The sequence below is a fragment of the Mastacembelus armatus genome, chromosome 21, assembly GCF_900324485.2.
Source record: "Mastacembelus armatus chromosome 21, fMasArm1.2, whole genome shotgun sequence".
In the NCBI taxonomy this organism is placed as follows: Eukaryota; Metazoa; Chordata; class Actinopteri; order Synbranchiformes; family Mastacembelidae; genus Mastacembelus; species Mastacembelus armatus.
This window is the reverse complement of record NC_046653.1, coordinates 20,871,932-20,886,284: the sequence shown is the minus strand read 5'-3', so window position 1 is coordinate 20,886,284 and position 14,353 is coordinate 20,871,932. Positions and strand designations below refer to the sequence as shown.

The window sequence follows — 14,353 nt, the reverse complement described above, 5'->3', positions numbered from 1 at the left end:
ACCAGCACAGCGGTGCTTCGAGCTAAAGGGTGACATCAGTATATGTTTACATGCTAACAAAATGTTAGCATGACACAGACAGGAATGTCATTAGTTCTGCAGGTAATACAGGAAATATAAACTGCTACTATCCATCCCTAGAGCCTGATCCCTAATGTGGCTCAGGAATGCCTTACTGAACAAGCAGTGCATGCCCATTGCATAAAAACCAAGTGAAAATGTGTTGGAAATGTTCCACTTTATTTAGTCTTTTATCTCGCAAGGTCCTCACGGTAATGGTAAAACTGTACATATGGCTGGACACAGAAAAATCAACAAAGGCAACAATGACTTCTTGGCATAAGTGTGACAAATTCCCACACAACACGGATACCTTTGGGATAAGACAGAGGTGTGTGGACGAAAGAAGAAAACAAATGGAAACAAGAGTAATTGTTGCCCCTCAAGAGGAGAACAAAGACCTAATTACAGCGATATGTCAACACCTAACTGTATAAAGCACTCTTTCAAAATGCTCTTAGATACCATGAAATGTTAATGGTCGCACTGAACATGAAGAGGTGTTTGGTGCCAGCCAGAACATTTGATAGTTTCACATGGAATTAGTCCATTAAGAATCACAATGGGTCTGATGGGAAATGGTTTTGTACTGACCTGTTCTAGACATGTCGTCATGACATACTGTGCTGTAGCACAGAAAAGGACAAGCGGATCTCGTTTTTCTTGGGATACAAATGTAAACACTATTTAATTTGGTGACATAAGGGCTCAAAATTATTCAGCTGGAATGCAAAATTACAAACAAAGTAGTTCCCTTTAATTGTGTTTCGCTATCCCTGAGAACCATATTCATAATGAAAGAAACCAAAGTCTTGAATAATAAAACACAAGTTCAGCTACAGATAAGCCTTTAAATATTTATAGCGACTGAAGCGTGGGAGTTGAAAACACACAGCATTAAAAAAAAATTGCCACAGAGGTAATGATGATGGCCCTGAATCCATAATGATGTTATGCTGTGAGATGCGGGAGGGGAATCTGGAGACTTCACTTATTTAATACTTAATTAGTCCTTGGATGTACTGTGAAGTCATCCTTTTGTGTATGATGGAAGGTATGGGAGGGCACTGTCCAAGCTAAGTGAGGCCAAGCCAAGGCAAAGCCAGCAGATAAGAGTTCGAGATAAAACTGGCCAGGGTGCTGTCAGTTTGCTCCTGGCTCCGTGGTATTGTTAGGCTCAGCAGGAAGTGGCGGGAAACATGGTGCATGAAAACAGACTGTGTACCTTTAAATAAAACCGCTGAATGCCTGCAGCATAAACCAGAGGTCTGAATGATTCCAGCATCTCCCTGAACAATGTGTAAATGTAGGGGGGATTGAGGGAAGATTTATGTTTTTGATATTTTATGGTCAACATGCAATATTTAGCCACTGTACACTGGCATTTCCTATGCTTATGTAAATGAGCCCTACCTTTGTTAAATCAGTGATGAAAACGCATTCTGAATAAACAGAGGAGATACAAGATATGAAACATCCCCACAGCCATGAGTGCCGATAATATCTGGAAATGTATGAAGCATGAAAATGTCAAGGGCAATGCACAGTAATATTTGGCATTTCATGTTTGTTTTTTTCTCCTTTGACTTTCCCTGGCCCATGACTGACTTGAGGGAATTACAAGGGCACCAGGCCTCTGATTCCTTTCTGCTTATCATTTTATATTTCTGCAATTCCAGCTATTTCTTATTTTTATGTCTTTAAGGCCACAGTTTTGAGAAAACATAAATTTGTAAGTCCTTTCTGAACGCAAATCTAATCATGAAAGCCTAGAACCATACAGAATATGGCTCTTTGGCCATGAGTTTACCTACGTCACACTGCTACAGTACCTGATTACCTACAGCAGCACGTTTTGCTGTACATGCTTTGGACTTTTTAAATGTTAATGTTAAACAAGGTAGTCTTACAACTGATCTGTGAGGTTAACGAAGCAATATTCTGGATGGTTCTGGACTTAAGACATTAAAACTCTGTTCAAAAATATTGAAATCAACATGTATATGTCAATAATTGGCATGTCTCTCTTCTGGAGACAGAGCAGGGTTGATGGATGGACTGGATTAGGACCCCTGTGCAGTGCCACATGGTGCAGCCTCCATCTTCAACAAACGATGCCCACCATCCACCCACCGCAGCGGGCGTCACTCACACAAACCATGACAGAGCTAAGCAGGGGTCATTATTGCATAGATACAGTATAGGGTATACTTTTTCACATATACAGTCACAGTGTTTAGGCAAAAGAAAAAGAAATTTAAAAGGAATCACTTTTTTTTTTTTTTTATCTGTGTATTTTCTGCCCATCAGAATATCTGTGAAAAAACAAGTCTCAAGTGGTTGGTCTGACTGTAAGTACTCTGTTGGTATTATTAGAAACATGATCATCACGGTATAAAAAAATAGCCTTTCACTGAGGTCATCAAGTCTCCCGTGTCAGTGCTGATAGGACCCCTGCCAGGGTCAAGGGTCACAGTGCAATGACAAACTGTGCAATGCAGCGCCACCCTCGCTGCACGCTGCCCTCAGAGCTCCTCCTTCTTCTTCACAACCTTTTCCTGGTCACGTCCTCTGAGGCTGCGCATGAAACCTGTGAACCCTTCCTCCTGTGGAGAGAAAAAGTGTTCGAGAGCAATTATTTAATAACTTGAACAGGTTCATTAATCTTGAAATGCATTTTTCTAATCTAATATAAATCAGAGCGCCATCATGACACATTATTTAGTTTGACCTGACAACTCTGAGTCAGTGTTCAGTATGCAGTCAGTGTTGTTGCAAACTGCAAGGTCATTCTTCTTAGCACCATCCAAAACACATCTATCTTCATCATACTCTGCAGCGAATTGACTAATACTCCACTTAAGATTATCTTTTCCCATAAATACGTCAGTATCTTCTAAGATTTCTGTCCTGTAGTGATGTGCGAGGGAAATGCAGCGTAACTTACTCCACGATCTCCATTGTATTTTTCCACAAATTTGCCATAGTTGTAGTAGTTGAAGGTTGGGTAACCCTCCACTCCCTCCTGCTTACAAAGCTCGTGGTTCTGTCCTTTTGTACAGTCTACAGCAGCATACACAATCTGAAGAGGAAGACGACAGTGATCAGAGTATAATGAAACACAAAGCTATGGACTTATAAACTTAATGTAATGTAAAAAAGATACGCTGTATTTATTTTCATCAAATCTCAAACAACTTTTGAACTCACAGGGAGTATGGTTAGCATATTTTAACTCACAACCAGCATTTTTATTGTTTGGCTTCAATTAGTTATTTTTTGGGTGTCTCACTATCAGTCACTATATTTTTCAGAACAAATAAACTTTATTATAATTATCCATCAAGACACAAAAGTGATATTATAAGAGAATGTACCAGAAAAATATATTTAGCAGCATAAAAGCAGCATTTGCAATAACTCCATATATGTATAGGCAGGCCCAAGACATTCCTCTGATCCAGATTTAGATCACTAGTTTCTATTTCCAGGTTATAAAAAAATGACTGATGCATTTCTGTTTAGTTAAGCTGTTTGTAGTGGGTGGGAGCACAAGAAATCCCACAACAATCACTCCTACATAAAAACAAAAAGAGAGATTTATGTTGTGAAGCTGTTGCATTGATTAGTGACAAGCCGCCTCAATGAGGCGTAAATGCCGCCTCCCTGATACATGGCTCACTCAGCGTGTCCTTTTGGACAGCTGAAATGTCACCCTCTCTCTGTGTGCTGAGCGCTGCACATTAAACTTGTCACCGTCAAATAATCGCTCCCCGTCCATATGTCTGCTCAAGCTGAATGTGGAAATGACAGATCTGCTGCGGAAGGAAAGCATATTAAACATTTTCTCTGTGCATCCTACCATGAAGTGACACTCAAAGTCTCTTGTCCTAATTACAATATACAAGTGCCTCCATTTTTTTATTCTACAAATATGAGTACTCAAATGTGGAAAATCTGCATAAGCACCAATGTACTGTTAGATGACTACAGCAGCAGAGACATCTGTGAACAGATACAGAGAACAGGGAAGAAATGGAGTCTTCTGTGCATCACTGGGGAAGACAGAGGCTATAAAGGGATATTCTTCTGCTATGGTCTATTAATCAGGTGTCTCAAACTAGGCCTCAATGTGCTCAAACAACAGGATTTCACAGAGTTCCTGCAAGCTGTGAATATTAAGCATGGCGAATGTGTTTCACCTCTGAAAAAGCAAAACAGTCAATTGGCTGACAAAATTGTTTTTTAAATTGTCCTATTCTGCATGTACCTGGGCAGTTCTTTGCAAGAAACTTTTAATAGTTTTTTTTGCTTAACCACCTCGGAATTAGAAAAGACTGAGATTCAAAAGCAACTTTAAGGAGCAGCAGCAACAAGGGACATGTTTAACCTGATCAACCACAGATTCCATCCGACTGCTCATCTCTGTGTAATCAGCGCTACTGTGAATTGACAGGAGAAAATAAAGTCATAGAGACATTGTTCTTTGGGGTCTGCAGTCAGCTCCGTCATTGATCTGTGGATCAAGTGGCAGAGGACCACACATCCCGTCTAGACTAAATCCACCAGTGTCACACGGAAGAGCTGTTTGTTTTCACAGCAAAGTTTCTGTACTTTATAGTGTTAAAACGGAAATATGGATGTTCTGGTGGTCTGTAATACTAGTATTACAGTAAATCAAGAAATATTTTAATTTATCAGAATAAGTTAAAGAAATAAAAGGCAGGTGACAGTTCACCTAGAAACCTTTGTATAAAATAATGTCATGTTGGAGCATGTGATGTGTGTAACTGGGATTATCATGTATTACTAATTGGAATAATGGCAAAATAAAACCTCAGTTAAAATAAACTGGAATAAATTTGAGGAAGATTCTTTACTGAACAAATGTAAAATCAGCTAAGAAGAATCAGTTATATTAATCTTATATCTATTATATTAATCTGCTATATTAATATTCAGTGTTACTATCTAAAATATACTGTGTGTGTATCCTTGAGGTCTAAAAATGTCAATTGCTCTTCCTTCCAATTGAAACTGAGCAAAGCTGATTGTTTATTATAGCATTTTAAACCCAGCAATTTTTATTCATGTTTTCTGGCTTACACTTTTATTCTCCCCTCTTCCCTGGTGCACTGCAGCACTGTCTCCATCACCTGTAGATCAGTGGAATAGCTTGACAGCATTGTGTGCTGTATCAATCGCATGCATGTTCATGTGCTCAGGACAAACAAACAGGGATCCACAAACAAAAAAAAACAACAAAAAAAAACCAAACAAAAAAAAGGTTTCATGGTGCTACTAGAGATCTAAAACTCCACAGGTAAGCTCTAAACAGTCATTGTTTTCCAGGAAGCAACCATAACAGCTATCAGGAAGCCTCCATTTAATGATGTATTTAAGTGTCTGCCTCATTATGCACAAAAAGCTAAGAATAACAGGTAGAAAGTCCATATCACCACATGCTGAATATTAAAGGACAGATGGTGTTCTCATTACAGTGGCAACAGGCAGTTTTTGGAAACACGTAGTTCCAGCTAGTGTGCACCTTTAATGCTGCTATTGATTAGAAATTGGAGAAAAGACAAAGAGCTCAAAGCAAACCCTGTACACAGCTCCCCTGCTGTCCTACGGCACAGAATGTGGAGTTTTAATTGTTTGCGTCTTCAAAGTCAGAGCTAAGCTTCTGTTTGCCTTTGGTAAATGAGGGAAGGGCAGCTAATAGACTGTGATCAACACTGGCCTGGTACAATACACTGGAGCTCAGCTTAATAAATAGAGAGGATTGCCAAGTAAACACAAGCCAGGTTCTCAGATTTACTCTTGTTCAAACAGCCACACACCTCAACTGGCCACTGGAGGGACAAGGTGAGGAAAGAGATCTTAAATGCATGTTTTTATAGGAGCACAGATATAAGGTTTCATCATAGGGAATCTGAGCCAAACCTCAAACTGTTGTGCCCACTAGATACTGAATCTCAAAAAAAAAAAAAAAAAAAAAAAAAAAAAGGCAAATCACAAAAATAAACAAATTGAAATGTTCAGAAAGTCCAAGTATTATTTCTCTCCATGCTGCAAAACCGAAGGAGTTTACTCTAAGAATGAAAGAGCCAACAAGCATGTGTGAGTTCCTGACGTTGTAGCTCAAGTGCAATACTGCAATAAGACTTACCAAAGCATTTTCTGCTGATCTGTTGAGGTCCAGTGTTATCGAGACATATTACAAAGGATTGCCTCAGAAAACTGGATGACTAACTTGAGGACAAGTCGCTGTTTTATAGCATCTGACAATGATTTAGAAAAATTCCAAACAAATGAGACAGCAGCACTGGCTGAGCACTACTGGAACAATGTGTAGTAAACATCAGGCATGTCGAGGAGATTTTACAGTCTAAATGCAAGAGTTTAACACGTTTTGTTTTTAAAGGTGAGTGTCATGTTGAGATGATAACTTGTTGCTCTGAGTATCGCCAAGACACACACCCACAACTGTTTGTGAGTGAGACGGATGGAGAGTCAGACAGTTAGGGAGGTTTGGAAACACTGAGCCACGCAGTCAGTGGGTATTAGCGGTTAAAAGCGGGAGGGGAAGAGTGCTGGGATACAGATCCCGAGGCAAAAGAAATGAGAGGGGATAGAGATGATGGAGGATGAACATATCCTGATGTGACTTCGTGAATCTCTAATAACCCCGAAGACCCAAGTGAAGTGAAGACCTGAGACTCTGTGGGCTTTAGCTAGTGATCAGGCTCCAAACTGACACATGGAGACAACTAGCAGGGACAAGGTGAAAAGAGCTGTGAGTTTTCAGAATGCCAGAAATTTTGAGTATGAAATATCTGAATGGAATCAGTCTGCTGGCCTTCGCACTTATTTCAGAATAAAACGCAGATGCGTCACCTTTGAGCTGTCAGAAACATGTGTGTACACATACTTAATATGCAGTTTTATAACATCTGAGCATTTAAATCATTGCTCATTTCACTGCACCACATAAGACGTAACTATTCATTTTCTGGTTAATGCACTTTGTATCAATGCAACGGAAAAAACTATTTAAAAAAACACTTTTGGAACCATCCTGCCTTTACTCTTTAATACTTACAATAAAGCTGCAAATTACACTCTATGTCCTGGGTATGTTCAGTTCAGCTCAGCACAAACAATTTACCAGCAGCAAAGACAATTAAAGTTTCTCTAAAGTTATTTTGTTTTGTTTCTGCATGCCTAGAAAAAATGTGTTTTGTGTTTCTCTACTTTTTTGGTTTTGAGAGAATATTATGTGCAGGTTGCTATAGAGGGATAACTGCCAAACCCAACCAAAGATCTGCCAGCTACAACGATGCAACACTTCAGATTACAAAAGGTCCTGTTGTTCCAAGGGAGATTTGTTTTCACAGCCATGCACACATACCCAACCACAGCACAACATTCATTTCCCTGGACATGCACCAAACAATATAACCCTGAACTGCACACAGATGGGTCTGGGTCTGTACAACAGTGTCCCTTTTAATTGCAATTGAATGTGTAATGGCTCTGCCGTTCATGTCTAAGAATTTGGGGTAAGATGATTTTGGAGGTGGCATGTGATGAATTTGATTAATACAAAGAGGAAAGTTTGAACTTGTTGCAAAGTGATTTTTTTCTCTTTGGCAAAGCTAAACTCCCTCCAGACATATTGTAACACTGCACATAGCTTCAGTCTTTACCTTCTCTTCTAACCGCTGGCAGAAAACTAAAATCATTACCGTAAGCATCACGTTGAGCTTGAAGGATCCTCCTTACTCCGTCACTGCTCGGTGTAAATGTACCATATGTGTAGGAAACTAAGAGTGTGAAAGCACAGCACTGACCTTACGATCCTCTTTGAAGAGCTCGGCTGCTGTGGTGAAGTGGGGGACAGCGTTTTTACAATGGGGACACCCTGGAAGAGGAGGGAACACAGATGGGACATTATTACAGCTTATTTAAACTGCAGCATCTAGTTTCAAGGTAATAATCTCACAAATATGAGATTAGTAACACAGTTTTACATCTGCACACAAAATGACTGCAATATATCTGACATTCAGTCCACAACACAAGGGGCCCTGTCACAATCCTGCAGTTATTTAAAAGTTGATGCCTCATTAAAGATGGTTCATTTATATGTCATTAGAGACTGTAAATGTCTTAACTGCTGCCATAAATGCAACGGCCCTGCTGCAGCAGCAATCCATTTACAGTGTGTCAATATTTACACAAATACCCTCTAGGTACCACAACTACAGATCATGTTCAGACAGCAGGTTCACTTGTAATAAGCAGAGACAAGACAATCCAATATACAGGAAACGTGACCGGCCTGTATGGTAATTAATAATCTGTGAGAGAAAGACTTTGAGTCTAGCTCTGCCTTACTGAGGAGAGAGATGCGTTTTTGCACAACACTTGTAACCAGCAGGTGATTACTGTGCTGACATCTTTCCCCTTTGACTCTTCTGTGAAATGTGACTTTCTGTAGCTGCTTCTCATTTGTTTTGTTCTTTTGTTGCTAATGTCAAGTACCTAGTTCTTACGTTCATTACAATCAAACTGTCATTAACACTGTTGGAAATTGAGTTCTGTTGGAACAATGAAAAAGGCAAGAACACTAATGAGTTTTCAAGAAGAAATAAGGCAGACTGGAAGCAGGTGACTGGATGAAAGCTGTATGTACAGAGCAGTGGTTTAATGACCAGTTAATCAGCCTGAAATAGCATAATTTTCACTTGAAGTCATCCATGTCACTTTTCCCATATGTTTACTAATGCGAATTTTGATGCGAGACATGCTGTGGGTTTAATGTAGGTACAGTGCTGAGTGCTTGGATGGTTAACAGGACACCACAACTTCTGGCTGAACACGCTGGTGGTGTTAATTACTAAACTATAGCCAGACATTTGAGGCATCTAGCCCTTCTAGCATGAAACTCAAGGCCAAAAATATATGTGGACACACAAACATCATATACACAAGTGATTTCGAATTACATTACAAAACCATGGGCATTAATCTGCTCTACAGCTTCTACATATTTTGGACATGCTTAGAGATTTGCTCCCATTAAGCTTTAAGTACATTAATAAGGAGCAACACTAATGTTCGGTGATAACGCCTGGATCTCACACTGTGTTTCAGATCATCAGGAAGAAGCTGGATGGAATTACTGTATTTCTTTCTGAGCCTCGATTTATGTATTCGGGTATTATCATGCCGACAGAGAAAAGCGTCAAATACAAACTGCTGCCAAAAAGTTGGAGGAACACCACTGCCTAAATTATGAATAAAGATTTCCTTAATTAAGTATTAATAAAATGGTGAAACTAAATATATCCTGTTGCTCACTGTTGACACATTGCTGGCCCTGTTAGAACCAAAATCTCAGGATGTTTCCACAAATTAACAACATTGTCATACTGTAATGATCCCACTGCAAATACATTTTACAGGACACAAGTGCACTGACTCACAGGATCAGCGATAATTAAGTATTTCTACTGTTATTCTTCAACCCTGGAACTCTCCATTTAATGTCCTTTTCAAAGCTCCGTCTCTAAAAATACATACAGCACAGCTCTCAAAACCCTTTCAGCCACATTATTAAATGTCCTTTAAACCTTTACAGCTTCTGTTGCAATTCTGAAAAAAGTAAAAATGCATGTAAGTTATGTTTTTCCTTTCACATGAGGACTAGACAGACCAGGCAGGCCAGTGTAACTCCTCAGGTATTGCCAACCATTGGAATAAGAGCAAACATGCTAACGAAGTACAGCTGGTATGTACAGTTTTAACAACTCACAGACCTCCTGTTACCCAAACTGCTCAAACGCACTCTCATGCCACTCTCATTTCCCTCCTCCACCTGCACAGATTCATTCTAACAATCACTGACGGACAGTGAGGTGAAGAAAACAACAGACAAAGATGTTTTAGGGCCATATCTTGATTCTTCTGTCTTCTCTTTGTCGCTGACTGATAAAAATGTGCAAAATTAAGCAGAGCAATGAGTCATAAGCGTGGCTTAATATCAAATGCACCTCTTTAGACAAAAGCCTGTGATAAATTAGAAAAAGGAATAATTTAGCTTTGTATGTATACAAGAGGACTATCAATTTAGTATTGCATGAGGTCAGGACAGATGGGCAAGAAAGAGATAATACAGCAGGATACAGTTTTGGTTTAGCTTCGGTTATGCAGATTTAAAGCTAGGGGTTACTAATCCAACCTTTGTTAAAAAATGGACTGTCCTGTCTAAAGCACATCCAGCTTTGATGTGTTAGCAAACAGCTGCATCTCATCAAATGCTCTATTAGATGTAAGCTCCCTCACTAATAAGACACCAGTGAGCAGGGCGCAGATGGGGAGGGAGGTCTGCAGGTTGTTAATGCCCGATGTACATCTGGAGCACCAAAGGGCTCGACAGAGGCAGCAGCCTGAGCGCTGTGCAGCGGCTTTCTTTGATGCCCTTATCAGACAGAAAGGCCAAGAAAACACGGATAGAGGTGCAAGTGTTTGTCCGTGTGTGTTGCTAATGCTAATTAAGTTAGCTGCAGTAGACAGCTGTATTCCTTCTTCACCTGTGCTTTGTTTCAGAAGTCAGACAAAGAGTGTCATAACACCAGGTCCCAAATGTTTTTAAGTTCAAAGACAGACAGATCTCGTTTAGTTATTGCAGAGACCATTCTAAAAGTTTGGCTCCAAGTATGTTGAACTTATTTGAAACTTTAGAAACATGCCACATATTTAGAGAACAGACAAAATGAGTCTGTGACGTGTTTCTTTGTGGTGACCTTTAAAGAAGCTTCAACCAAGAACTCAACGACAAGCTAAAAACACACACATCTGACATATTAAGGTCTTTGTATTTTCTTATGGTTAACATCTTAGCAAAACCTACCCACATCTATTTACTATATGATTGTTTTTAGTTTTGCTCTCCCTGGCTCTCTTGAGGCTGGAATAATGTTGAGAACACTTAACAATTTTATATTATTTAAAGTTGTTGTATTCACTGTTAGTATAAAAAATATTTATTATCAGAGCTTAAAAAGCCACCACTTGAACACAGAGAAGCTGATTGCACATTTTAGTATGATCCCTGACCAGGATGTCAATGTAGTGCCGGCTGTTGCACAGGCAGAGCTCACTTTCAGCAGATTAGATTATGAGAGTTCATATAGCAACATAAAGGTCATTCTGGGCCAATTAAAACATTTAACCAGACATTTTTTCCAGTTTTCCAATTCTAGTTCTCAGGGCTTAAATATAAAGCTGCCTTATAGAATTTCATGTTTTCCAGGGACCCTGAAATGAGGTGGATGAAATGCGGTGATTCGTTCACTGTTTTTGACTTGTATAAATCTATTCTCAGCCATCTGAATCATTCCTCCACACTCCCTATGGCTTAGGTGGGGTTTGTATAGTGTGTGCTGGCGAGATTGGAAGGAAGCTCTAAGTTTCATATGTGGACTGGTTTAAACCCAGGATATGATCACATCAGTAGGAACACAGCAGGACTATGATCACATTTGTTTGCAGCAACTTCACACACGCAATATTTTCATCAGAACGGCCGAGCACATTCATTTTAACAGCTTGTGAAAACTGTCTAGTGCCAAATACAGATGAGCCTTCCTGGAGTAATGAGACCTTTGTGCAGCAGGTGGCCTCCAGACAGTTTTGCTAACTGGTATTAAGCAGAGCTGATATGAGTAAGGCTCTTACAGGGAGCGTAGAACATGACCAGAGCATGTTTCTTCTTCTTCAGCGCCTCTCGGAAATCCTCTGATCCAAGATGGCTGACGCTGGAGGGCTTGTCCTCCCACGACTGCTCTGGTGGTGGAGGTGCCTGGGGACTGGAAACATGAAAGAGGCCAAAGCCATATTTACTCACTGCTTTATTGTAGGTTTGAAGATCTGTGTAAAAAGAGAGTAGGCACACACTACCCGTCAAAAGTCTGGACACACTTTACCATAGAAGTGTCCAAACTTTTGACTGGCACTGTATATAGCACTTACCTGTCTGTTTACAAAAGAGAAAAATGTTATGTGAATACCAGTGAGAAAATAAAATGCTCAGTGAATCAGACTTGTCAGCCTTGTTGACCTCCGGTTAGACTTTGTCTTTATGGAGCCTATAATTACCACAGCTGGACTGATGTCACCATGGGTCCATTAGTTTTCACAGTGAACCTTTCCAAAGATTAATCTATTGCAGTGGGAGAACTCGAAAAAAATGTTTCAGCTAATCAAAGACAGCAGTGCTAAAATGTTTAAGATCAGGACTAAATTACTGCAACGTACATGAGCTGGAGTCTGTGTCTAATTGTGTTAGTTATGCATAGGCAGAATGGGTTGGACAGAAGTAAAGAAGTGACTGTGTTGCTTGTTAAGTGTGACTCACTTGTGCATGAACTCGATGATCTTTTCTTTGCTTCGGAGCTGTGGCAGCGTGTACTTCTCCTCACCTTTCTCAAAATACTTAACAGTAGGGAAGCCGGAGATTTTGAAACGATCTCCTACAGCCTTGTGCACTGTGGCATCTACTGCTGCCAACACACCTGGACTCTGTGGAAATATAACAACAGGAAATATGTGGGACTGGTAAACTAAAAACTACTGCGTGATCTGTCTCAGTAAACCAATAAAGGTCCCTTTACATGACACCAGTTACCATTAACTATTTCAGAAACAAAGTGCAACGTTTGCAATCAGCCCACAGAGCTTTTTTGTGCATGTGAAGGTGCTGCATTACAGACACTAGCAGAGAAGCAATGAGAAACATAAATGATTTGCTGGGCCATAAGGGCTCAGGGTGAGAGAGGCTCCAGTCCATCCATATTAGATAATAGCCAGGCTTTTCCCATTGACCTCCAATGTTGGGCAGAGAGCCACAAGGAAAAGGTCCAAGAGTTCAAGCCAGAGGGACGCTCATGGATGAGATAATTGCTATAGTCACCAGGCAGGAGTTTTATAGGCCCTGCCCCTGGCTGGGGAGCGTTGGATTACCACAGAGGACAGAATGGTGGAGAGGAGAGGTGAGGAACACACCCAACTAATCAAAAACACATCGCGAGTTGCACAGGCCAACAGCGCTCAGGCCAAGAGGAGGGATTACTATGATCTGTTAATGAGGCAATGCTACAACCATGTAGTCCTGGATGTTTATCAGTGAGCGACTTATGTAAAATGAGAACACAGAGACCTGTAAACATGCAGTGCACAGTGTGGTGTACATGTAAACAAAAACAAAGACCATGAAACTTACATCTGTGCCCTTGTTGAGGATTTCAGCAGCTTCGTCATATTCTGGCTTCATTTTCTTACAGTGTCCACACCCTGAAGGATTCAAATCACAGTGAGCACTGAGCCTGACAGAGATCCAAAAAAATAGACCTGCCAATTTTTTTTAGTTCTGTGAAAATTCAAAACTAAATGTTTTTGGTAATGTTGGGAGAAATGAATATTGTATCATAAAAACAACAACTAAAATGTGAGTTTAATTCATAATACACAGAAAGAACAAATTAACATTATAAACAGTATCAAACATTTATGTACTGAAAGTTTTAATGGCCACCATATATACAGTGGGTCAATACCAAAGCAAATATCAGCCTGCTATCTAAAACCGTCATATCAGTGCGAGTAAACAAGCCAGATGAAGGATTCACATTACAATCTTCCAGATCATATAATTATATATTCCTGAAGAAATTATGCCCATAAAACCAGCAATAAGAGCTGAAATGGCGTAATCTTTCCACAACATTACATTCACAGAGCTGTCTTGTCGAATCAGTGTGTCAACAGCTGTAATTCCCGGGTGTCTTGCTGTTTCACCCTTGTTTGTCAGTGAGTTACCGCTGGCATGCTGAGGGTAAAACTGCAAATGAGATGACAAGAGTCTCTCATGTTTAACATGAGAGTTCAGTCATGTGTAATTACTTACTGGCTGTTTCACTCTCAGGCACGGGTATGTGTTTGTGTCTGTGCGAGCACGCTAGACACAAAGTGAGTGAGGCTAAAAAGCTGGGCGTGAGTGAGCGATGAGCAGTGAAAGAAAGAGGGCAGGAAGAGGACAAACAGAGAGGGAGAGACGGAGGGGAAACTAACTGCTGCAGGTGAGGACGCAGCTGGGTGAGAAATCAGACTAGTGGTGTGCCAGTCTGTTTCATGAGAATGCTAATATAATTTTTAACATCTCAGACCAAGACATTAACAATATTATTATGTGTACCTGCATCTATATCAAGTGTGACAATAACAA

At 40.1% G+C, this 14,353-nt stretch overlaps 1 protein-coding gene across 1 annotated transcript in view; it reads right to left on the bottom strand.

Moving 5' to 3' along the window:
- Positions 1-219: 219 nt before the first annotated feature.
- The window catches only part of pdia5 (protein disulfide isomerase family A, member 5), a 45,628-nt gene continuing 31,494 nt past the window's right edge, over positions 220-14,353 (bottom strand). Inside the window, exons 12-17 of the mRNA XM_026295562.1 lie at positions 13,352-13,422; positions 12,488-12,651; positions 11,809-11,939; positions 7,917-7,987; positions 3,008-3,142; positions 220-2,666 (exon numbers count right to left, since the gene is read on the bottom strand). Of these exons, the coding sequence (XP_026151347.1) occupies positions 2,586-2,666; positions 3,008-3,142; positions 7,917-7,987; positions 11,809-11,939; positions 12,488-12,651; positions 13,352-13,422 (653 nt within the window). The 3' untranslated portion in view covers positions 220-2,585. The remainder of the gene's footprint in view (positions 2,667-3,007; positions 3,143-7,916; positions 7,988-11,808; positions 11,940-12,487; positions 12,652-13,351; positions 13,423-14,353) is intronic.